General features: G+C 49.4%; 1 protein-coding gene across 2 annotated transcripts in view; it reads right to left on the bottom strand.

Annotated features, from left to right (window-relative positions):
* Positions 1 to 26,868, bottom strand: part of TWF1 (twinfilin actin binding protein 1) — a 333,852-nt gene that overhangs the window by 35,688 nt on the left and 271,296 nt on the right. For both annotated transcript variants that reach the window (XM_086919525.1, XM_086919528.1), the window contains one exon: positions 20,400 to 20,550. In XM_086919525.1, the coding sequence (XP_086775651.1) occupies positions 20,400 to 20,550 (151 nt within the window). The remainder of the gene's footprint in view (positions 1 to 20,399; positions 20,551 to 26,868) is intronic.

The raw sequence follows: 26,868 nt of genomic DNA on the forward strand, positions 1-26,868 counted from the left end.
GGAAGGTCATGGGCGCAAGTATACGCACAAAGCACAACTGAGGTAAGTGAAAAAAGTGGTTTTCTTTCTTTTAATAGTACTATTGGCCAGACCTGTCCTGAGGACTGAGTCTGGATACAGGGGATAGTGCCAAGTGGGGCACAGTGAAGTTGATACATATAACTCAAAGAGCCCAAAGATGGCTCACAGGAAGAATAAAAGCACACTAGGACATACACAGAAGCAAAAAGACCTCCCTACAGATCAAAAAGCTTCAGGAGAGAGCCTAGTGTGCCCAGGGACAAAACCAAAACCTAAACGAGTACAGAAGAAAAAAGAGAACATTTCTAAGGGGTCATCGCAAGTGGGACGAAAGGGGGGTACAGCATCAAACTCCCTGAAAGACTTTGTGAGGAAGCATTTTAAAAGGGTCTTTTCACCAGCTAAGTCGCCAGCTGCCGAAGCAGAAGTAGTAGGGGAGGAATCATGGAAGAGGGGTTCCTCCCTAATTTTTGACGAACATACCAATCCCTAATGTCCTTAACAGGTTATAAGGGACTAATAATGTCACCTCGACTATCCTCATCTCCGCGGTTGTCGCCACAGTGCGTTTCCCAAGCGACCCAGGAAACAAATAGCCGGGTCTTAAGGCAAGACGAGGAAGATGTCCCAACCATGGATGTAAGACCAAAGGGATTAGAAAGTCAAGAACTACATGGTGACCAGAATCCAGCGTCCATGGGCAGTAATGGCTGTAATCAATCCATAGAGCTTAATTTAGAATCCTCAGTAACACCAGCCTCTTCAATGTTGGAACTGATGATAATGCTGCAAAAATCGCTCCAGGGGCTCCTGGAAGTTACAATGTTAAACCATTAAAAATACTGAAATCGGGGGCGTGGCTAGCAGCCGGCGATGGCGGCAGCCTAGAGGGAGAGCTCCGTGCTTGAGGCGGCTCCCGGACCAATCCGTACACCTATCCGTCGTTAAAACTTCCCAGGCGGGAAGGCACGGAAGCCTAGGACCAAGCGGCAGCGAACCTGACCAGCGTGACCTCAATCCGAGGTCGGGAAGTACGGTTCTGGCAGTGCCCCGTGGGGGCCTGTGCGCAACATCCGGACCGGGGACCACAGTACGCGGCAAGCCTGGGAGGAAGTGGCCCGTCTCGGGCAGGGAGCAACCGGAAGTGCCCGGCCACGGAGAGCGGCAGCAATAAACAGGACCGGGGCACCCAGTCACCATCACCAGCCATCGGGAGCCCGGGATTCCTGGCGTGGGGCACATCGGAGGTGAGGGGGATAAAATCCTGGACGCCCGGCGAGGGCGAAGGCCGGCGCACAGAGCGGCGACATCCAGACCGGCAACCGCCATCTTGAACGGCGGCAGCCAGAGCGCTGGGGCAGGCGACGGAGGGTCCGCGCTGCCTAATAGACCGCACTGCAACCCCCCCCGCCGACCGAGGGCGCATAGAGCGACGAAGAGCCCGCATACTAAATAGACTTCTAGACACCCCCGCCCGACTTGGGCTCTGAGAACTGACGGGCATCCACACGGGGCACTCATCATATATCCAGTAGGATCTGCCTGGCATCAACTCGGGGCCCCCCACCAACTTCAAGGGTCCCGAGCAGTAGATCCGACAGCCACGAGAAGGGGGCGGCACACGTGGAACTGAAGAGGGGCAGTGGAAGTTCCCCCAGGGCGGCATCGATCGGTTGCCTACCCCACAAATTAGCCCGAGACTCGACTGGCAGCCTCACGCCACCAAACAACGGAGACCCTGTCCAACCTGGTATCGTTACTGGCCGCAACAACTAAAACACCCCTCAAGGGTTGCACCCCACTCCTGTACACAGCGTGGGCCCTGGGACAACCCCCTGGTGGCTGTCTGAGAAGGTTAGGGAGACACGGCCCCCAGTGGAACTTGGGGTGAAACGACTACACAAAGTCAGGTCGGCCCAAGAGACGCCGGAATGGCCGGTAAGGGGCCTAAAAACGTGGCGGCGCAGTCGCGCCTGGACCGGTTTGCGTACGAAACGAGGCTGCACGGAGGAGGAGAACTTTCTTTGAAGTCAAAAAAGAACTGAGAGCCAGAGAAATCCCGTACTCGATGCTCTTCCCGGCCAAGCTCCGGGTCGTGGCTGACAACAAGACTTGGTTTTTTGATTCCCCGGAGGTGGCGCGGGATTGGCTAGAAGGATGGAGGACGGCGGGCCTCCCTCGTCGCTCCAACAGACAGAACAAACACCGTACTGCTGGCTCCCGACAGGGCTCGCAAGCCAACGACGAAGATGCGGAGATCCATTCCCCTTTGGCCGACCATCATGAGGACAGTGCAGACGGAGGGCTATGAATCACTGCTATAGTCTGGATGAACCGCTGGGAACGAAGAATGGCAAGGCCGCTTTGGACACTGGGCGGAAGTGCCTCCGCAGCTGAGGAAGGGGGCCGCCGACCACGGAGAAGCCTTCACCCCAGCGAGCAAGTACTATGTTATGGGTTGGGATCAAGCACTCTGCTGAGTTTGGGGGGCGGGCAGTTTTGAGTCCGTTGAGCAGGGGGGCAGGGAGGGGGGGAGTTGGGGGTAGGATGGGGTTCTGGTTCTTAGTTTCTACACGGGGTCAAGATAGCTACGATGGGGCACACGAACACAGAATGGTAATGTCACGATACTGCACGCAGAGTCACTACGCGGGCCTCCTGGTCCTCCACGCGCGCGAATTTTCAGTCTGCATACCCGAACATGATGGGGGAGGGCACTGATGTAGGGCAGGCGCCCCCGTTAAGCCTCATGTCCTGGAATGTGAGGGGTCTGGGAGACAAAATTAAACGAGGGCTGGTCCTGCAAAGTATAAAAAGACTGAATCCCGCCCTGGTCCTGCTACAAGAAACACACCTCACCGGCACGGCCACAAAGGCCCTAGACAGGAAAGGCTACAACATGGTGGTCCACTCTGAGTTCACGACGGGGTCCCGGGGCACCGGGATATTAATTCATCGCTCGTCCAAGTTTATAACCCAATCAGTGGCAGTAGACACACAGGGGCGCTTCGCAGCGGTGCATGGACAGTGGGAGGGAAAGCCGCTTAACGTGGTATCGGTGTACATCCCGCCGGCACTACACACCATAGCTTTCCCGGAACTAGGAAAATTTCTGTTAGACCTTCCAGAGGGGGCTCTTGTAGTGGGTGGGGATTTCAATGCAGTGGTGCAAGACTCCCTAGATCGACACCCAATGCGTACACAAACACCGGCGCACTCCAAATTACATGACTTCATGGAAGCGCAGGGCTTAGTAGACATATGGAGGCGGTTCCACCCAGAAGACCGGCAATACACGTACTACTCGGCAGTTCACGACAGCCTGTCGCGGATTGACTATTTCCTGACGTTGGGAGGGGGTCACCTCACTTTCACTGACTCTCAGATTAGACCGCGAGGGATCTCCGACCACTCCCCGCTGACGCTGACTTTCTCCAGTCAGGAGCGGACCCTTAGACGAGTCTTCCCTATCTACCCGGGTTACCTTAGGGAGCCGGACATAGCCAAGGCCTTGAAAAGAAGTACACGATCTTACCTCACCGAAAATGTGGGATCAGTGGCGTCGCCTACGATCCTGTGGGAGGCCTACAAAACGGTACTCCGCGGACAGGCGATCTCAGTGATCGCACAGCATAAGCACACACAGCGTCAGGAACTGATAGGTCTAGAGGAACAGCTTGACAAGGCAACACAGGACCACGAGGGGAACCCCACTGGGGACACCCAGCACGCGCTCCGGATGGCCCAGCAACGCCATACCGACTTTCTGCGCCGCAGAGTGAGGGAACATATGTCAGCAACTACGAGCAGGGTATATGACATAGGCGAAAAGCAGGGAAGCTCCTGGCGTGGTTGGAGAAGGCACGGGGAGGTCAGAGGGCCATACTCCAACTGAAGGACCCTAGTGGTGAGATACAAACCAGTCCGGCACGGATAGTGGAACTCCTGGCAGACCACTTTCACTCCGTATACTCCCCTGAGTATGAGGTCACACAGGAAATGGCAGAGAGCTCTCTCATCGGAGTGCCGACCCGCACTCTCACCCCAGACCAACGGGATGAGCTTGACTCCGATCTGACGGCGGACGAAATACAGATAGCCATAACAGCACTACACCCGGGGAAAGCGCTAGGCCCCAATGGTGTGCCGATAGAGTGGTACAAACTCATGTCCGAAACGCTATCCACACCATTGCTTGATATGTTCCAGGAGTGTCGGGGACAGGGGCGACTGCCTCCTGACCAGCGCACGGCCGCAATTGTCGCGATACCTAAGCCCGGCAAACCCCCTGAGGAGTGCGGATCATACCGCCCGATCTCCCTCCTTAACGCCGAGAGTAAAATTCTGGCGAAACTGTTGGCCACTAGGCTACTGCCCCACCTGACGCATCTGATACACCCGGACCAGTCGGGCTTCATGCCACACCGGAGTACGGCGCTGAACTTGAGACGGCTGCACGGGGTGCTGGCCCGAGCCCCGCAGTTGGAGGAACCAGCGGCGGTACTGTCACTAGATGCCAAAATGGCGTTTGACATGGTGGAGTGGCGCTATCTCTTTGCGGTCCTGGAACACATGGGTATTGGCCCGACGTTCATATCATGGGTCAGACTACTGTACACCGAACCCGTGGCGCGGGTAACCGCAAACGGACACATATCAAGGGAGTTTCCGCTGGCAAGGGGCACGAGACAAGGATGCCCACTCTCGCCACTACTGTTCGCCCTAGTGCTAGAACCCCTGGCCACGATTATCAGAACCACCCGGCTGCTGAAAGGCATACAGTGGGGAGATGGATGGGAAGATAGGGTATCCCTGTACGCCGACGACATGCTCGTCTACCTCATGGACCTCACGAACAGCATCCCGGTCCTACTAGCCCTGTGCGAAAGCCACGGTACAGCTTCAGGCTATAAACTTAACTGGTCTAAATCCATAATCTATATGGTACAGGGTGACCTTCCAGCTTTGCCTGAGGATTGCCAATTGCTCGTAGAACACATCTCCTTTAAGTACCTAGGGATACGGATCACGAAGGACCACTCAACCTTCCTTGATCTGAATCTTAAGCCCCAGCTGGACAGGCTGAAGGCGGACGTGCCCCTCTGGAAAAATCTCCCCTTAACACTTCTAGGTAGAGCAGCGCTATTTAAGATGATGGCGCTGCCTCGCTTCCTCTATGTCCTGGAAAACACGCCGGCGATGGTCCCCGTATCATTCTTCCGCCACGTGTCGGCACAATTGTCCGGCCTTCTGTGGGGAGACAAACCGGCCAGGGTTGCACAGTTGAAGTTAACTAGGGACTGGTATAGCGGGGGGATAGCCCTCCCCAACCTCGAACTGTACTACTGGGCCGCGCACCTCAAGGTGATCAACCAGTGGGTCCACGCGGCACATGACGACCCGGCATATGAGGCGGATAGGCACCAACTGGGCACGTCCACCCTTCTGGCCCCACTCTACAACAAAGGAATGATAAGAAACTTGGAAGGACCTACCAAACACACAGTAGCCATCTGGCACAAAGCACAAAGACGGCTGGCATGGGAAGGAGTGATCACTAAACTCACGCCACTATGGGATACCAAAGCCCTCGGTAACCTGCGTAGTTCAAAAGGGTTTGATCAGCGGGATACCATTGGGATCTCCACGGTGGGCGACCTATGGACAAGGGAAGGCGTGCTCTCCTTTGCGACCCTGAGGGAGCAATACAACCTTGAGGTGACCGAAACATACAGATACATACAAATTAGGCACGCACTCTTGTCAGTGTTGGAACCAGGTGTGACGCTTCCGGAATCGGCTCCGTTAGAGGACCGATTGCTTACGGACTACATGGAGTCCAGTGCAACCTCCCTCACTTACCGCAATCTAATGAACAACCTACCGGATCCCCTTGGAAAGCTGAAGGAATATTGGGAGGACGAGATAGGAGACCTGGATGAGGCAGACTGGAACGCAGCCCTGGCATCGCCCAGGGAGGCAGGTATTTCCACCCGATTCAGGCTGGTCCAATTCAAAGTACTACATAGGGTCTACTACACCCGCACAACGCTATATAAAATACACAGAGCAGAACACCCGTATTGCCTGAGAAATTGTGGGGAGGAGGGTACACTGTTCCACACTATATGGACCTGTCCAAATATACAGGATTACTGGAGGCGCGTCACACGCACGATCAGCCAGACCCTCCAGAACCCGTTCACGCCTGACCCCAGAGTCTGTCTCTTAAATGTGTGGGGCCCAACAGATTTGTCACTGCATGCGAAAGGGTGGGTGGTCATTGGCGTAATGATGGCAAAGCGTGATATCGCGAAAAATTGGGGGGCACTGGAGACACCGACACTGGCGCAATGGTGCAGAAATATGGACGTGCTCATGGTGACAGAGAGGGCAGTGTATCAACAGAGACATAATCCACGAAAATGGAACAGAATTTGGACACCCTGGAATACCTATAGGGGGGACATTTGTGAGCCTCTGCCTGAGGAGGAGGATGGGGACAGCTCAGGGGATGATGAGGATCTGGAGTAGTGGGAGGGAGGGAGGAGTGAGACCCAGATGCAGCGCAGGTCACAAGGACCTGGGAACTGTAAATGAAGACGAGAGTGTTAGTACCAGAGACTGTTTTCAGGACTGCTGAATGCCTATATATACACCGATGTTGCAATAGACTACTGTGTAGGATCGTAAACTTTGACCCTTGAAGTAGCAAGTTTTAAGTTGGGGGGGGTAAAACATAAAAAGTTGCTCTATTGATTGTAGGCAGCTGAATGTTGACGCTGCTCTGCAGAACGGATAACGGTCATTTTATACCATGTGATAGCAACAACAAAAATAAAATGTAAAAAAAAAAAAAATACTGAAATCGCACCTCTCTAAGATTGAGGGGGAGCTACAAGGTATCAGGGGCCAAATGCCATCAATGTTAAGACCGGTTCCAGACCCCGAGCCTCTTGCCCCAGTGGTGGTGGGGGAGGTCAGGAATGCAGAAACCCAATTGCCAACCACGAAGTTTATGTTTTAAATTTCTTTATTATTTTATAGTTGCAACACATGAATATGACAGTCTACGGTTAATTCCCCCTCACCAATGCTACAGAAAATGCAGCTGTTCAAAGCAAGTCAAAGTAAAAGTTCAAACCCGATAGTATGCTCCCCTCCCGCATATGTCACATACATAACTGAACTCAAAACAGACCCCCCCCTTTAAGCAGCCCCCCCCCCCACACCCAACTCCCACCCTCCCCGTGTTCCATGTCCTCTACCTAAGCTAACTGAGGCCACACATGAGCCCGGGTTTAGTCCATCTTTGGGGGTTCGGTGACACGCAGCAGCCGTAGATAACAAGGACATTCTGTGGCTAGGAGCGATAGAAAGGGCTTCCACAGCTCGTTATATTTGGATTCCTCCCCACCATAGTGAATGTTAGCTTCTCCATTCCAAGTACATGCCATAGACGATGCAGCCAGCCTGTAAATGTTGGGGCATTGGGAGTGCGCCAGTGTGTGAGAATGTTTTGTGTCGCCGACCCCAGCGCAATTGCAATCTGCCTATCTCTGCAGGATCGCAGCGGGTACATCAGAGGATTAGGGAGGCCGAGCAAGGTATACGCCGGAAAGCGTGGGATCTCAATCTCAAAATGCTTGTCTACCTCGTCCAGCAACTCAGTCCAGTAGAACTGGACACGCTCACACTCCCACAATAGGTGCACTAGAGTGCCTACTTGGCCACGCCAACAGGTCTCCTCCAGAGTGCGATCCATTGCATGTAACCGCTCCTGGGTATAATACCAATAGGCTACCTCCTTTGTGAGAGTCTTGGTGAGCCCCATATGGTAACAAGCAGAGTGCCGGACTTTATAGTTTATCCCCTCCCAGTCCTTATGGCTGAGTATCCTGCCTAATTCCCTCTCCCAGCGCTCTTTACCGGAATTGTATGTGTGTGAATTGGTGACTTCAGCATCTTGTACAGATCAGAGATGAGGTTTTCATCTGATGAGCGTGTAATGAGCAATCTCTCGTAAGGGGAAAGGTGCCTATCCGCTTCAGGGCGGACCTAGGGTTGAAGTGCCCAATGTCTCACTTGGAGATATCTAAGCCTCTCCGCCTCTGAGAGCCCATATTCCTGCTTAAAGTGGGAAAACGGGACAATCCCTTCAGCATCATACATATGATACAAACAGCGAAACCCAGCAGGCCTCCACTTCGCAAAGGCGACTGTGTCCATACCAGGAGGGAAGTCAGGGTTGTCCATCAGTGGGGTGAGCGGAAACGGTAAGGTTGTGAGTTCATGTTTGAGATTAGTAGCATCCCACACCTCCAGGGGAATCCGTGTAATGTACGAGGCATACAAGTTAGGGTTGTCTGTGGGGCTTGCGTAAGAAGGGATTTTCCTGCAAAGGTCGTGCTGCTACCGCCTGGTCCTGAAACAGCCAGTGTTTCTCTGACTCCCAACGACTCCACTCAACCAGGTGTCGCAGCTGAGCGGCCTGGAAGTAGAGCCGAAGATCAGGAACCCCGAGTCCTCGCCTTTCCGGAGCCAGCGTCGCCAAGGCGCGCCTCATTCTCGGCTTCCGACCGCTTCAAATAAACTGTGCAAGGTACGATTGTGTCTGCCGAATCCATCCAGCGGGCAGTCGGAGAGGGATGGTGCGGAATAGATAAAGGATCTGGGGTACTACCGTCATCTTAACCGCCGCAATCTTGCTCAGCCATGAAAGGGGGTAATGCTTCCATTGGCCGAGTTCCGGGCGAATCTTCTTACTCAGGAGCGCATAGTTGGTTTTTACCACTGCAGGGAGGGAGGAGGCTAGCTGGATCCCCAGATATGTAATTGTGTTTGTCGCCCATTGAATAGGGAGCACGTTTTGCAAGTATTCCCGGGTGGGCCCTGACAAGGAAAGGTCGAGAGCCATCGATTTATCTGCATTCACCTTAAATCCTGCCGCCTGCGCAAATGATTCCAGGTCTGCTAGACATGCCAGCAGTGTACTCCTCGGAGTGGCAAGTGATATCAGCACATCGTAAGCATATAAGCTGATCGTGTGGACATTGCTCCCAAATGTAATCCTGGTAACGGCTGGGTTCTGCCGCAGCCGCTGAGCAAGGGGCTCCATGTAGAGGACAAAGAGCAGGGGTGACAAAGGGCACCCCTGTTTTGTGCCTCTTTCAATGGAAAATCGTGAGGACGTATGCCCGTTTACACGGACCAATGAACGCGATCAAACGCCTTCTAGGCGTCGACAGCGAGCATCATGTACTCCCCTGGGTTACGTGTGGCTTTCTCGATGAGATGGAGAACCCGTTTGGTGTTGTCCGATGTCTGACGCTCAGGAATAAATCCCGCTTGGTCCGGGTCAATGAGACCTTACATATGAGGGGCAAGACGAGCAGCCAAGATTCCGGTATACAACTTAAGATCTATGTTAAGGAGAGATATCGGGCGATATGCTCCACAACTAGACTTAACCTTCCCGGTTTTGGGAATGACCGCTATCGAGGCCTCCAGGAGATCACTCGGGATCGCCCCGGGAGCCGCAAAGGAGTTGAACAACTTGGTGAGAAGAGGGGCGAGCAGGACACAAAACCTTTTGTAAAAAATAGCAGAAAAGCAATCCGGTCCAGGGGCTTTAGCTGGCTTAAGATGGGAAATGGCGGCAGCAATCTCCTCTGTGTGGGTATTCCGATGGAGGTGGTCGGCCTGGTCCTTGGTCAGCGCAGGCAAGGTGACCGAGTCCAGAAAAGTTGTCCCATCCGCGCTGTCTAGTGGGGCCCCAGTGTAAAGAGTGGCATAAAAATCGCGAAATGCTTCGGCTATTGCCGCATCCTCCGATACACAGTTCCCATCCACCCTACGGATTTCTCGAACTCCCTGCCGTTGTCGGACTTCCCGCAACCTATTGGCGAGGAGGCATCCGCACTGTCTCCCCCAGTGTAGTTGGAATGTTTTAACCGAAGCGCTACAAATTCCGCCCTATCTTGGTCAAGCGCCGCTAACTAATGGCGTACAGCCTGGAGCTGCCTCCAAATTAGAGGGGCTCCTGTCCTCTGATGCATCCGCTCCAGCTCCCTGGTTTGTTGTGTAAGGTCTTCCCTCTTGCACCTGCGCTCTACATTATCCGCGGCCGAAAGGGAGATGAACTCCCCCATATCACTGCCGTCAGCGCTGCCCACTGAGTTGCAAGTGTTGTGTCAGAGTTGGCATTGTGCGAGATGTAATCAGTAATGGAGCGCTGTATGTGCTTAACATCCTCCTGGTGTAGAAGCATATCTCTGAGATGCCAAACCCTTGAGAGTAGTGATAGTGGCGGGAGAGTGAGAGTGGCAATCACTGGTGCATGGTCGGAAAGGGAAGCAACTCCTATATCAACCGCAGTTGTGAGTGCGTGCACTGGTGTAGATACTAAAAAATTATCTAGTCTTGCATGTCTTGTGTGCATTGGAGTAATAAGAATATTCTCGCTCATGAGGGTGCCACAGATCACACAACCCCAAGTCATGTATGCAAGTGAGCCCCTCAGCAGAAAGAGCGCCCGTCTGGTGAGAGGGTTGGCAAGACCTCTCCTTATGGTTATCAAAAACTAGGGCGGTCATTAGGATGGCGGACGGACATCCTGTCGTGGGAAGGGACCGTCCCGCCTTGAGGGCGGAGGTCCCGTGCGTCGAATTAGGATGCACCCGCCACAGTGGCGGGTGCAGCCCGCATTTTTAACATTGCGGCGGGTTGTACTTTGAAACGCAGGGGGGTATGTGCACCCCCAACCGCCCCCTTAAACCCGTTGCGGGCCCCCAAAGCAATGACTGTATGCCTTTGGCATAGGACCGCAGGCATCGTAATATGGTTGGCAGTGTCTCGCAGACATTGCCACCATATGTAAGCACTTTTTCCGCCAGTCGCGAAGGCGACCGGCGGAAAAGCGGCGGACGGTGTTGCCGTCCGCCGCGGACCCCCCAGCCATCCTAATGTGGCGGGGGGTCATTTCTGTGAGGATGGCGGATGGATTGCCCCCGCCGGGTCGGCGGGGGCTGCCGCCAGCCAGGCGGAGGCAATCCATCCGCCATCCTAATCAGCCTCTAAGTTCAGATCGCCCCACAGGATAACATGGCGGTCTGTCGTGGCCGTGGCTGCCGAGAGAGCGGAATGTAAATACCTTTCCTGACCCTTGTTAGGGGCATAGAGAGAGCCCACGGTGAAGGTCAGGCCGTTTACGGTGAAGCTATAAGTCAGTAGTCTCCCCTTAATCTCAGCCTCCTTCTGTAGAACCTCCCCTCGAAACCGCTGAGCCACCAGAATCGCCACCCCGCAGTTTTGGTAGGGCCTGAAGAAAAGAATTGCTTGGGAAAATTCTGGGAACTAAGACGATGGCAGTCCCTTGCTAAAAGGTGTGTTTCCTGCAGGAGGCAGAGATCAGCCTGGCATTCTCCAGGTATGACAGGACCACTCTGAGCTTTACTGGGTTATTGAGGCCCTGCACATTTAGAGTTAAGATCTCAAGTGTGATGGCAGGCATAACTAACACCAAAAAGGACTAATAGCGTAGATACTGTGCTGCACATGGTGTAACTGTAGTGTGAAACGGTCAGATGACAAAGAGCCCTGTGGGTACGCGTGACAAACCGGTCTCCCGAAGGACAGTGGACATGGAACACTGGATCCCCCCCCACCAACTCATCCCCCTGAAAAACCCCCGCAACAACAATCAGAACCATGGAAAAAAGTGAACTGTCTCTCATTTTCCATCATTCATCGATGATTGGTGAAAACTGGATTGGGGTAGACTACCAACAGGGAACAGCCCGCCCCCTCCCGCCCAAGACCTGAGCCTCCATAAAGCAGTCAGCTGGCTACTCATAGTGTCCAAAATCAGCCCGATGAAATATTAGCCAGTTCCGTGGAGGCAGCCTCAAGAGCCGACTTCTGGCTCAGCACGATTTCTGCAGCAGGGGGTTTCCTGGGCTGCCGTCCACGGCCTTGCATTTGCCATCGGGGTCTGGAGTCAGCAGTTTCTTCTTCAGTGATCTCATCCCCACTCTCCTCTCTTGGGATATCCACCCCAAGCAGTCTACAGGCCCCTTTCAGGGAACGCAGTTGATACAACTTATTATCCATGCGAAACACCAAGCAAAATGGATGGCCCCAGCTGTAAGGGATGTTGCGCTGTTGAAGATGCTGAGTGACAGGTCTGAAGGTTCTACGCTTTTGCAGGGTGAGAGCTGATAAGTCCTGAAACAGAACCGGCATCTGGTCCCGAAATTTCACGGGGTGCATCTGACGCGCTTTTTGGAGGATAGCTTCCTTGGTGCGATAATCTTGGACACAAGCCAGGATGTCTGGTGGCGTGGCAGAAGGTGTACCGGTGGTCCCCTCTGTGCGCGCGGACTATGCACAGCTCAGTCTCCAGGGGTCTGCCCAGGATGTGATTAAAAAGCTCCCTCATGTAGGTGAACAACTCCTTCGAGTCGTCATCCAATTTCACTACCGGGATCCGAATGTTATGGCGCCGGGAGCGGTTTTCTAAGACCTCAAGATGGGCTTGGAGGTCAACTTGTTGGTCATGTATCCTGAGGACCTCCAGCTGGAGTGCCGCCATCTCCGTGTCCCTCCCATCACTCTTGCCCTCCAGGTCAGCGACCCTCTCACCAATGCCATCCAGGTCTCTACGGACCTCCTTGATCTCCGTGGTGAACTCTCGCTTAAGTGTGTGAATGTCTTCTCGCAACGCGACAAACATGGCTTCAAGAAATGCTTTTGTAAAGGGTTCCTCGCCGACCTCACTCTCTGATGTCGGGCTAGCGGCACCTGTCGCCATGCTAGAGGCTGTTTGTCCAGTTTGCGCCTTTGCAAACAAGTCCTTAAGAGTCTTATCTTTGCGCACCCTGGAGGAGGACATGGCTCGCCCCACCGGTTTCTAAAAGGGCTGCAAGAGGACACCCCCAGCCCGGCTGTACTTTCAGGATTGGTCCCCCCCGCCAACACGTGCCAGTATGGAAACTCACCACTCCGGGGGAGTCCCGAGGTCGGCCCTAGGATGAGGTGGCCCCAAGTTTAGCCTCTCAGTCTCTTCTTGCAAGGCCCGGTAGGCAGGACTCAGCCCCCGCCACCACCGTGCACCGAAGACCTGCGTTTGCAGCCTGACTTCCCCCTCACGATTGACATCTCACAGGACTCCTCTATAGTCGGAGTACCAAATTAGGGGCTTCTGGGTTGTAGCGGCTGTATCACTCAAGTGCAGTGTACCGCAGCAGTGCGGTGGTCATCCTTCTCACAGTTCCCCGTCACCCAGAGCACCGTCTCTGACTCCGATGATGGCATCGCTGGGTCCGCCTCACCTCGCCGCGCCGATCCTCGTGGCAAGTTTCTGTCTCCAATGGGCCCCCCTACTCCTCCCTCCAGTAGGAGGGGTCCAGGCGTCTGGGCAAGCGCAACTATTGGGGAGCGCCAAGCCGATCGCTCTCCCTCCGTTCGCTGGGGGTCATTGATTGCAAGGCCCGCCCCGGTCACAGCACCCTCTGAGCGCCACAGCCGGTTGCTTCACCCCACTCCACTCGCGCTACCGGCCAGGCCTCCCCCACTTTGTCTCCCTCAGACCGACCTCCCTCTCCAGTGCTGTGGCTATATCCAGTAGGCCGCTGCTGCTGTCAGAAAGGCCCCACAACTTCGCGGCTGTTCTAGATTCCCACTGGGCTCGCCAGTCGCAGCTCAACCTGCCTCCTCCCCATCCAAAGTCCAGGCTCCCAGGGGGGACCCCTATGAGGCCTAGCCAGAGTCCACCAGTCCCCCACTCAAACAGCCACTCAGCCCCATAGTTGCCGGCCAGTCCTCAGCAAACACCGAACAGTCTTACCGGGCTACCTCCTCACTTCCCGGGCCCCTCCAGCACTGCCCGCCAAACTGATCCGGCTCGCAAAGTGGAACTCCGCTGTGTTCCGGCCTCTTCCCCCCCCCCCGAACAGGCACCGTCGCCAAGGGGATCCCTGGGCCCTCTCTGGGCCGCTTCACTGCTGGGCCTCAAACCTGCTGGGCCCCGTACTCACTGCCGTCATCGGGAACCCGCACTCGGGGTGCGGAGGGTCCGTCACAAAATGGCAGGAAGGGCGCACCTGTCTGCTCCGCCGGAGATTCGTCAAAGATTCCCTCTCCTACTCGCCGCTGCGGGAGTTACAGCTCCGCTGACCCCTCCGGTGTTCCTCCGGTCCGCGCTGTCTTCGCGCCCCCTCGCAGGGCTCACTATGCTCATCTGCCTCCTGCACTGCTGGTCTCCCTCAAGATGGCGGCACCACCCTGGGTCTCCAGTGGCACCTCCAACCTCAGCCGGGGGGGGGGGAAATCGCCAAGATATCACTGTGCAGCTCCCAGCGCCGGCAGCAGTTCCCCTAACCACCAATCCAATTGGGCACTCGCAAAGGCTCAGGTCTCCCGCTGCTCGGCTGCGACCTCCGGCCTCTTCGTCCCGCGAGCCTCACAAGCTACCGGCCTGCCAACTGCAATCAAAACGCCCCTTCAACTGCCGTTTCCGCCTCGACGTGCTGCCCTGTAGCTTCAGGGAAACTCGGCTCTGGATATTAGTGCCAACCACAGCGATAACGGCCAAAAAGCCAGTGCTAATTAAGGCAGTCGGCGGGTGTTCCCGGGGCAGAACGTCCTCTCATGCCACCATCTTACCCACGCCCCAACCACATAGTTTATATTTCGAGATGGCCGATGTTGGTAAAAAGAAGGGGTGATTATACTAGACATGGCTTATTAAAACAGGGGAGACCGGTAGGAAGTGGTGATCTAAGAAAGGGTAATGTTAGAGTTGTGAAACAAGCATTGGAAATGCAATAGGTCTCGCATTAGAAAAGTTGGAGCTATTGGTTTTGTAAATGACAATTTTTTTTTAATGTGTTGGTCTTGAAAATAGCACAATTAATAGCTTTGTCATTTACAATGCCAATACTTTAAACTTTTTCAAATGTGACACCTATAGCATTTGTAATGCAACATGCTTTGTATGGACGTGACTTAGATGTATTCATCTAACAAAAGAACGAGTCTGTTTAAATTCAGCTATGTACTTGCTATAACGAGTAAAAGAATGGGTGTTGCATCTTACACTGTGCTGTGGTTCAAACACATGGGCTGGGTGCAGGGATCGGCCGCACACTTCCGTTTCCATTCGTCTTGAGAACGTGATGCTTGCATGCAGTTTCAGCGCCCACGTTTTAAATCTAGCAGCATTATCCCGTAACTTGTAAGGTACAAAAATAATTTTATTAAAACAAACTAAAAAACGATTGTTATTTGCAGTTTAGTTAAGAACATCCCACATCTGTGTGTATGTAACTCATGCTGCGCTTGGGCATGCTGTGGTGGGAGGCGGGAGAGGTCTGCAGGCACTGCAGATGGCGCTGGGGCAGGCTGTGGCGGGAGGTGTCTGTAGGCATTGCCGATGGCGCTGGGGCAGGCTGTGGTGGGAGACGGGAGGGGTATGCAGGCAGTGCCGATAGCGCTTGGGCATGCTGTGGTGGGAGGCGGCTGCAGGCACCGCCGATCTTCTGTAAATATGCCAAAATAGCTTTCTACGGATGAAAATATACAGAACTTACCAATACCATTTTTAGCCAAAAATAAAATTGGTGGTATTTTGGGGAGAAGTTTTGAAAAATAAGCCATTAACGAATAACATTAAAAAACTAGGTGCATGGGGTGCAAAGTTCACACAGTGACAGGACAAAAGGGTGGAAGGAAGTAATATGAGGATATGGGGAAGGAGGCGCATACAAGGGAAATGGAGATGGGCAGGAGAAGGTAGCAGTCAGTGGACAAAAGGGTGGAAGGAAGTAATACGAGGATGTGGGGAAGGAGGCACATACAAGGGAAATGGAGATGGGCAGGAGAAGGTAGCAGTCAGTGGACAAAAGGGTGGAAGGAAGTAATACGAGGATGTGGGTAAGGAGGCGCATACAAGGGAGATGGAGATGGGCAGGAGAAGGTAGCAGTCAGTGGCGAACAAGGAGCTAACAGAACAAGCATTGGCGGCCGTGAAACGAAAATCGGCCGCGAAATAATAATTTTAAAAAACGCGAGTGTGATGCAAAATCGGCCGTGAAATGAAAGAAAAACAAGCTGGGTGGGGGGCGGGGGAAAAGGAGAGTGAGCAGCCTTTGATGAGCGAGTGGGGAGGGGGGAAGAGGGGAGAAGAAACTAGAGACACGGCCTGGCGGCCGTGAAAGTGAAGCTCTTGGCATTGCTGTGGGGAGGGGGGAGGAGAAATGCGACACGGCCGAAAAGCCTTTGATGCAGCAGGGGGCGGTGAAGCTGCTGGCGGCAGATGGCTGGCTTTTATGTGCACGCGCATTTTATGTGCTTGCTCATTGAGCTTGCTTATCACGGGCACTGCATGGAATCGCCCGATGGATAAGCTCTGGATAAGCCCCTATATTCTCGCAAGCTCAATGCGCAAGCGCATTGACAGGCGAGACCTAAAAAGGAGGGAGATGGAGGAATTAACAGGATTAACTGAACAAGAGCTAAAACCCTTTTAACTGTGAGAGAAAGAGCGAGAGGAATATAATTAAAAAGTTCTGAGAAAACCGGCAAAGAACCCAGCAAAAAAGGGATCTGTAGTAGTAAACAAAATTACCAGGAAATATCAATAAAGTACACAAAACACATATCATCTAACATAGCCAGAATACCTGATATTACTACTTCCCTTAAAGAGAAGCCAAACGTGGGTAATACAACAGAGGAAGGGGTTAGAAATAATACCCAACAGCCACTTAGGGGGCACAGATTGGTAGGAATGGAGGATAAAGGGAATAGGTGGCTGTATTTTGAACAAGTGAAAATGGGAAGGGGAGGGGAAAAAAACGAAGAAGAGGTCGTATTTAAACAGGTCCCTTCTCCTTAACTGATTTACCCATTGCCCCAATTTGAAAGGTATAGGATCAAAAGACCTCCAACAGGTGGGTTTTCAATCAACTAATGATGGAAATGAACTCGCAGGATAGAAGTTTATTCTGACCTGGTAATAATTGCGATAGAGAAGGCAGAGAGAGAGATATTAAAAGAAGGGATTCGGCTGGTACCCAAAGAAGAAGTAGGGACAGAATACAATGTTCGGCAAAAGATAACCGTCCTAACGCATCATGCATGACTAGGAAAGAGGCAAGTGAGATTATTAGAAAGAGAAGTAGGATTGGGCTTGGGAAACCTCAATATAGTAATAAATAATTCACATTTGGAGGAATCCTGGAAGAATTAGAGCTCTAGTACAAGCCCTGCAGGGCCTTCACAGCGATATTTAGAGGAAACCGATGTAAATGGGCTCCTTAGTGACGTTGAATAGGTAATGGGCATAACACTGGTCTCTTGGAATATAAATGGACTAGGAAAGTCAATAAACAGGAACTTGTAAAAGAATTGGCAAAAACAACAAGATCATTTGTATCCAAGAGACCTGGCTATGAGGTGATACCCCTGTAGTTAATGGGTTTTGCCAACTCTATCGTCCGGCAATAAAACCAAGGTCTGGTCGTCCAGCAGGTGGTTTATTGACATTATTATCCACAAAACTAGTGAAGAATGTACTAAGAATGTAACCAAGATCTACATAAAGGGAATTGGGCCCAGGTAATTAGAGACACACAGGGGTCATTAACTCATAAGATATCTGTAGGGAACGGCCTCAGACAGGGGCGCGTTTTGGCCCCCTTGTTATTTGCAATCTTTTTAGCAGATCTCCTTGTAGCATTAGAAGTAGAAAGAAGCGCAAGCCCTAGAATGAGTGGAAACAAAGTGCCCTGCCTTCTATATACAGATGACCTTGTGATCCTTGATCAAACGGAATAGGACTCCAAAGGAAATTAAATGCTTTTAAAAACTACTGCAACAGAAAGCTTTTAGCTGTAAATATGGAAAAAACAAAGGTTTTATGCTTTGGGAAGAGAGCTAAGAATTTTAATTGGTTCTTAGTTCAAGGCAAGCTGGAGATAGTTAAAGAATACAGATACTTAGGTCTCTGGTATGATAGTGCGCTAAAATGGAGAACTCACCTGGAGGCCCAAAAAGCAAAAGCTTTCTCTTCAGTCTGTGGGCTGAAAAAATGTATTAAAGAATATGGTGATATGTCATACAGACCTATGTTAAAAGCATTTGAAGCAATGATCCCCCTGCAAGTACTGTATGGGGCAAAAGTTTTCTACCTGAGTGGTAAATGCGGGTGTAATCTTGAAGAAGGAAAGGTTTTAAAAATGCTATTGTCATTGCCAAGCAGCACAATGATCCAAGCAATCAGAATGGAGCTAGGGTTAACAGCATGGAGCGTACAGAACCAAATGTCCTTGGCACCATTCTGTAAACGCCAGGACCCAGGTGGTGTGCAAAAGGTCTAACAATGGTGCAGAGAAGAGATCCAAACAAGTAGACTTAGTTGGGCAAAGGAGGTAAGAAACCTCCAGAAAATAGCAGGGGGCCTTAAGTTGAGACTTTCGCAGTCATCCCTGGGATTAGATTTTACAAAGAGAATGCTTAGAGACCAAGGGCGGTCATACTCAAGATCGTAGGACCTAGACTATATGAGATCGAAAAAAATAGGTCCAGTGGCTAAAAAGCTCATAGGCAAATGAAGCGTAGTTCCCGTATTTGGATATTCTGCACAATAAAAGGTTTTAGACATGAAATTCTAAGGGTCCGTGTTGATATTAATCCCTGGAAGACAGAAGGAAAAATAAAGGCAGCATTGATTCAAACAGATGGTATTTGTAAATGTGGGCTAGGAATAAGAAATGACATTTTGCATATATTGCTTGTTAGCACATTGGTTTTAGCCTTACGGAAACTGATTTTATGTCCAATATTTTAAGAAAACAAGTTAAGCTGACGTGCCCAAGCAGTTTGTCTACTTACGGATATGCCATCTCTAGATATTGCAATTGCATTGGGAACATTTCTGAAAGCAACAAAAGACTTGGTAAGGGAGAAACTAAAGGAGGGGCATATAATTTAAATGTTTTTACTGTAATCCCATTAATGAGAATTTTATGGATTTAGATGTCTTTGTAAATTGTGTTCAATGAATTATGATTGTTTGAGGGTGTTTTTTTCATGTAAGGTATTTTATTTATATATTTGTCATAGAATTCATATTATTACCACTATCTGGATCCTAATTGTGTTTTGTGTATTGCTTAAAGACTATGGTCTAAATTAACAAAGTTTTTTCTCTCTCTCTCTCCCTAAAGCATGCCATATCAGTGCATTTAAACATACTTCCATAGGTCCTGGCTCAGAGACAGCTTTAAATCAGGTTTTAGAAGGTAGCCAACCCACTTACTCCTCAAAAAGCTACAGAAAATATGCTGTTCTTGCTAGTATTTGACTCCTACTAGATCCACAGCATACAGTGATGGGAATCATCAGGTAAGGGCCCCTCAATGTTTGGATTATAACTGTGCATGAACCATTCCCCATCTCTCATTAATTTAACTGTGATCCCATCATTAGGGGAACTGAATATGGATGGATTAAAGTAATTACCAAAAAATGAATGTGGCTATTCTTTACTCTCCCCAACCGTTGTTGACTGCCTGAAACCCCTTTCACTCTCCCAAGCAAACCTGTATCAAATGAACCTTCAACTAAAATTGTTGCCATGTAAATAAACTAGAACAAACAATACTTTAAAATAAAACCATAGATACGAGCCATCTAGGGTGGAAGAAAGCCTCACAGGTATACTTATCCATGGCATGTGACACAGCAAGGTTACTCTAGATGAAGCTTGCCTGCGAGGTAGGTCAGGGCCACTCGAATGCGAGAGTCAACAATGGCTGCTAAGAAACTAGTGATCTATATGCAGAAGGTGTGTTTTACATGGGACAGCCTTTGCAAATGCAAACGCAATGCTTCAGATGCCAGTGACCTTTCAAGTGACCTGGGGGTGCAGGTGTGATCCAGGCATATGGGGCTTCTCGTTCTCAGACTTGAACTAATGTCCTCCAACTCCCCGCTGACTTATCCCCAAAAATGTAGTTCCTGGAAATTTTGGAAGAGGCAGGTTTTCTTGTACACTTATATTGGGGAATTATTTTTGGCCAAGCTGAATATTGCCAGGCACTGGATTTCTACCTCTGCAAATCCCTTTCAGTATGACTCCAGAGAATGGATGCATGTGCTACGCTTGAGAAACATTTACCAGGCAGTGGTTACCCCCCCCGAAATAATGCAATGATTTGACCCACTTCAGTATAACATTGTAAATGTTCTCCATTTAACTCTGAGAAACTGAGCTATCACTGTAAAATTCGGCAGCTGTTTTGTAAGCATCGTACTGTTCTTTTATGCCGGACTTTTGAGTAAATACCAATACAGGGATTAAATAAGTGAAATACCTATGGACTCCAAATAGTCGCCTTCATGAGGATGTTTATACAGGAAGAAATGGTAGCGTGCTGCATCCTTTGGAATCCTCTTTGGTAAATCCTTTACTTCAGTTTTCTCTATGCTGGCCAGCCCAATAGTTTCATTCTTTATATCTATTTCCTATTAACAAGAGAAATTGACATAAGAAAGCAAATGTTTTAAAAACTGTTCCATCGATAGCATTTAATGTGTTTATAAATGTAACCAGACAAATGAACATGTCCTGTTAGGGTAGCAAAGGATAATGTTACATTTAAATACAATTTCAAAAAAAGGGAAACCCTTTTAAGAGTGACTATGAGAACATCTGTAATACATATAAGTAAAGGTTGAAGTAAAAAGTATTCAGTGCTATTTTTCTGCTTTTCTGTGGCTACATCCAAGCTCTGGACGCTCTTCCTTATTGCATTTCTATTCTGCAAGCCCACTTTCCTTATCGTAAGGCTTTGAAGACCTGGCTCTTTTCTTTATAATGTTTCCTTCAGGCTAGGACCATGTCATTCTTCATCTTACGCAGTAGACTAGTCTCACTAACGCCTTGATGCTCTTGGGCATTTGTTCGCTCTTTATCAATTGCCAATCAATCTACTGAACTTCACAGGATGGAGAAAGAACAAAAGAAGTTATAAAAGGGATTGTCGAAAAAATTAATAAAAGACAAAGTTACACCTGCTATTGTTGATAGAGAATTGGTTCCAAATCAGGTGAAACTCTATGCATAAATACCTTTTACCATTTTAATGGTGGGGACCTTCAGATAGCATTGTCCTTCTAATTCTAAAGGGCCGATCAGGTAGATGGACCCCTGAAATTCGTGACGCCTGAAATATGCACTAATGGCATGCATATGGAAAAACAGACTGTAGAACCTGAGGTTCTCCAAACTATTCCCATTGTTCAATACACATGCAAGATTACAAATTAGTTCTAGAAATAAGTAGGCGCATTTGCCCATCTGGTATCAGGTGCACAAAAGGAATATTCAGTTATTATGTACTAGTTTCGATATTTCGTTATTATGTACTCGTTTCTATATTTAGCTATTTTGTACAAGCTTCTAAGGCTATACAAGATAACTGATTGGTTGATTAACTGATTGAAATTTACTGGTTGGCAGACAAACATGAGCACTTTCTCAAAATATACACCACTACTATAGACTTATGCCACTCTGCAGAGGCCCTGAACCATGCAGCTCAGGCCTAAAAGGAGGTAAGGGGCCGTTAATAACTGTTACAGCCTGAGAGAGAAGGAATATAAGGTTATTAGAGCATTCCACCCACTGAAGATCGAATGTTCTAAATTAAAAACAGAGAAAGACAAACATTGGAATGCTAGCATATGCCATCCATTATTAGTTCTGTGTCATTCTGTTGTCTCCAATGGAGTTCTCAACATTCCAGTGCTTTAATGAGATATAATTCTCATTGATCCATGAGAAGCTTGCAAATGGCCTTGGGTGAACGCCTGTTGGAGTGGATAGGAGTGGCTGAAACTGCCCTGCCATGGATCAAATTGTACATCACAAACTTTACACTAATAAACCTGGGTCGGCAAGATAAATTGTGTGATTTCACACCCACCTTCACTTTCACCCCCCATCGCTTAAGATGCACATTTCCTAACACTCTAAAGGTCAGGTCAAGCAAAAACGCTTCCACTTGAGGATGCATATACATGTTTGGAATGCATATTTTCCTGAATTAAAGAAAAAGACATCTCCTTAATCTGAGTTAAAATAGATGCCTGGTGACTGATGGTGAAAACAGCAAAGCACCAGCGATTGCATGACTCTGAAGTAGTCACCTGCCCAGTACAAGAAAGAAACTACTTAAGTGCCCCTTTTTGAGTAGGAGCTAGAATTTCCACACAAATACTCGCAGTAGCACGGAGAAGCAACTTCCAGTAGAACATCACTCTGAAGCCCTCCTGATATTTCCATCTAACTACATGTGGTGCTTAACAGGGCACCTTTATTAGCAAGCTTGGATTATTGCAATAGCAAGCAATCACTATTACCAAAAGATTATAATAATGCAACATTTAAGCAAGCCCCGGCAAACCAATAGACCTGGCTTTCATGTAGTAGAAAACGCTACCAGACATGCTGAAAACTATGGTGGTGGTAATTAGGGGTGATAATGGGGCTGGTGGTAACGGTAATGATTTGCCTTCTAACCGAAACAAAACATTTAAAAAGTCTGCTAGAGTAAAATACAAAATAGCTGAATGTGTGATGACTGAGCATATGTTTTAATGTAAAATAGTCCTTCAATCACTGAATGCAAGAACTCAACAGAAGACAGGATAGGATTATACATAAAACAGCCAATAACAAAAGGGTGAGACAGTAATACGCCCCTGTGAGGAACCAAAGCCCACTCTATATCTATTTTAAAGAATTAAACAGTAGGTCTGCAGATAAAACATAGGGGGCAGGAGCTAGCCAATCTGAAAAAATTAGTGTATATTATGACATTCAAATTAGCTAACATTTTATAATCGAAAAACGTTCGAAATACTGCGCACCAATGGCATTCTGGACCTAAGGTTTGTACAATATACAAACCCAAACCAGACCACTATACAGCAGCTAGAAAAAACATTTCTATAGTAAAAACCCTTTGTATGAATAATTACTGTTTTGAAAACCATTGTTGTGGATTCCTTTCAATTTAGCTTTAGACATGGCTGAAGCACTGACACTGGGATCTTTCAAATAGTCATTGATGAACCACACATATTCGCGAAAAGGCGACTCGTGCATCTAATACATCTTGCCCCGTCCCCAGCGTTTGACGCGGTCTATTGACACTCCCTCCCAAAATACTGGAAGAATGAATGAGATGAAAGACACCATACTCACATGGTTTGCTACATATCTTGTAAAACGCTCGCAAGTAACGAGGATTCGAAAGATGCCATTCATTGGCTTTGCCAGTGCTCGTTACTGATGCTGAACAGAATTGGTAAAAAGTAAAATTAAAGGATGTTGCCTTTGAGGAACAGCCTCGGTATGAGCCCAAAAAAAACACCCCACAAACACAAAATGAGACTCCTTGTGTGTCCTCACGCATGTGCACAAATGCATAATGATATTGCTGCCTTTTTTATAATTTAGATTTCCAGTTTCAAAATACGACACCCTACTTGGGGCGATAAATTAAAAAATAGGAAGCACAAAAAAGTGCAGAGTGCTGGCCTGTTAACAAATTAGGCTGCTAGGAAAGCCAACACAATTAAATAATTTCAAAGTAAAATGGGAGAGTGGTGTGACAGCAATGGGAGATGGGGGAGCGATAGAACTCTGCCAAGCATGGAGGTACTAGAGGGGTGGGGGAGCAACAGTAGAATTGGGGGGAATGGGGGGGGGGGTGGAGGAGAGGTACAGTGGAAATGCAAACAAAACTATTTTTTTTTAAAAGGAGCACGGGGGGCCCTAAGGGTTGCAACAGATGATCTTGTGATCTTGGGGGAAGAGACAACAAGAACACATAAGCACTCCCATGGAGTGTTCAAAACAACAGATAATTGTTGCCCATTATGTACACTGTGACACTTAATGCATGCTCACTCTTTAATGTTGTTGTACTGCATGCACATCAATGGCGCCCGTTTATACAACGCAATTTTAGCAATTCCAATTGCTGAGTGAAACCCCAGTGCCCCGGGCCACGATGCTCAAATGTAGTATGTCATAATCTCGAACTCTGCCTTATTATGTGTGTTCAGCAAGCTTTTATTGACTTTGTACAAATATCTCCACGTGCTATGTCTCTTGTGTGTTAGCTCCCACCTGCTCTAGCGTTCCTCTCTTTGTTAAGTATGTGTACTACTGTTCCATATGTTTTTGGGTCAATTACGTAGTGGGAGTAGGTCGTTATATGCCTCGATTGTGTGCTGCAATAGGTCAGGTCTCTCTGCCACATTTCAATTGTGGCGACCGGGCCCTTGGCCCAATGCATAGCTATGCAACGCTTAGCCAATTGCAGCCCCACCGCTATCAGTTTGCAATGTGTTTTGCCAATATCCTTGGTGTATCTTAGTAGGGCCACAAACGGATCCGCCTCTAGTCTAGTCCCCGTTATCTGCTCGAATTCTCTAAAAATGGCCTGCCAAAAGGCTGACACTTCGGGGCATTGCCAGGCAACATGTATAAAATTAGCTAGTGGGTCTGCACACCTATGGCACTTCGCTGTAGTCAGAAGCCTGTTCCTATGTAACCGCTCTGGGGTGTAGTAGATCCTGTCAATGAATTTGAATTGTATTAGCCTGTGTCTGCCATTTTGTGACACAGCTTTCATCATTTCACAACAATATTTCCAGCTTTCATCATCAATGATTCTGCCTAACTCCCTTTGCCAGTCTTGTCTAGCTTTTGTCAGGAGCGGTCTGCGGGCTTCTTGCTCCGCCAAGTAGATTCCATACTTTATAACAAGTACCCGCAATACCTTCCAGGAGGTTGGTCTGTGAACATGATTTCAACCAGAAAGTCCTGCAGGACAGAATGTGCAAAGTCCCCATCCTGACAGACCTGACTGTCCAGGCAGTAGTGTTTAGTGAATGTGTGCCGTAAGGCCCAAGTTGCTGCCTGGTTGAAGTCCAGGACCAAAACTTTGCATACTAAAGCAGTGCTTGCAGCCTTTGCTCTGGTGGAATGAGCATGCAAACTCTCTGGGGGTTGCTTCTTGGCAAAATGTTTAATGCAGAATACTATCTATTTGGAGATGGTCTGTTTTTGCACAGCCTGCCCTTTCTTGGTCCGACATACCTTACAAAGACTTTATTGTCTACGTGTAAAGGTTTTACGCAGTCATGGTAAAATGACAACCCTCTTTTTTGGTCCAGCTGGTGGAGTCTCTCCTCTTGCTTAGAGGGATGAGACTGAGCGTAAAAGGTAGGCAAAGTGATGGACTGGCCTTCGTAGAATGGGGTGACTACGTTCGGCAAGAAGGATGCTTGAAAGTGAAGGACTAGCTTGTCGAGGAAAATCGAACTGTGGGGAGGCTGAGAGGACAAAGTCTGTGGCTCACTGACCCTCTGGGCAGATGTAATTGCCAAAAGGAAAGACGTCTTGATGGTGAGGAGCCTTAGAGGACAAGAATGAAGCGACTTAAAAGGAGTGCACATTAAGAAAGTAAAAACCAAATTAAGGTCCCATTGAAAAAAAGGAAAATATTTACAATAGAGGACTTGGAGAGAAGGCTGATAAATACCCTTTCAGTGTGACCAATGCAGAGCCTTGCTGGACCAGGGTTAGGATAAACAGATTAAACTTGGAAAGGTGACCAGATAAAGAACCAACCTATTTCGCAGCACACCATGCCACAAATGTATTCTAACGGCTGGCCTATACTGTCTTGGTGGAGGGACGCCGAACTGCCAAGATAACATAACAGACCTTGGGTGGAAGATCAAAACCTGTGAACTGTTGCCACTCTGATCTCCACACGAAGGCAGAGGGTTGACAGGTTCAGGTGGAGAACCCTCTCCTGTTGCTGCAACAGAAGATCCTCCTGAAGGAGCAGCCTGACCGGCGGGCCGACAGCCATGCTCATCAGTGCAGGATACTAAACTCTCCGAGCCCAGTCCAGAGCTACAAGGATAACTTGGGCCCAGTTGTTTCTGCTCTTCTTGAGAACTCTGGGCAGGAGTGGTATGGGCGAAAAGGCGTACAGGAGGCCTGAGATCCAGTTGAGACTAAAAGTGTCTATGAGCAGGAGCTGACTTGGAAACTCCATCGTTCAAAACTGCTGACATTGTGTGTTCTCAGCTGTGGTGAACAGATCTAACCAATGCTTTCCCCACTGCAGAAAAAGACTGGATGGAGACACCATTTGTGATTCGGTAGGCATCTTCGGCTGACTTTGTCTGCCCTGGCTCAGAGAGCTCACCAGATCTTGAACCACCATGTAGATGCCCTGGCATTCCAACCAGGTCCAGAGACACAGGGCCTCTTGACAAAGGGTCCACAACCTCACTCTGCCCTGTTTGCTGCAGTACCCCATGACGGTGGTATTGTCTGTGAACACCTGCACTAGCCTTCCCTTGATGGAGGGTAGAAAAGCTTTCAATGCCAGCTGGATAGCTTGGAGATCCAATAGATTGATTTGGAGTCCAGATTCCACCAGACACCGGAGACCACTGATCTTCACCGCTCCCAGAAGACCGCCCCATCCCAGGACTAACACATGTGTCACTACTGTCAGATCTGGCTGCAGAAGGGAAAGAGTTCATTAACCACCACTGCCTCTGAGATCTGAACAATGTGGGAGAGATTCCCATGATGCTGCGCCCACCGGAATTTAAGGTCCCACTGCAGAGCACGCTTATGCCAGCGGGCATGTGTCACAACCAGGAGGCCATGAGGCCCAGCAGCCTCAGAGTCAGTCTCACCAAAACCCAGGATAGAGGCTGAAACATCAGTATCATAGCATG

This window comes from Lissotriton vulgaris, chromosome 1_1, assembly GCF_964263255.1.
Source record: "Lissotriton vulgaris chromosome 1_1, aLisVul1.2, whole genome shotgun sequence".
Taxonomy (NCBI): domain Eukaryota; kingdom Metazoa; phylum Chordata; class Amphibia; order Caudata; family Salamandridae; genus Lissotriton; species Lissotriton vulgaris.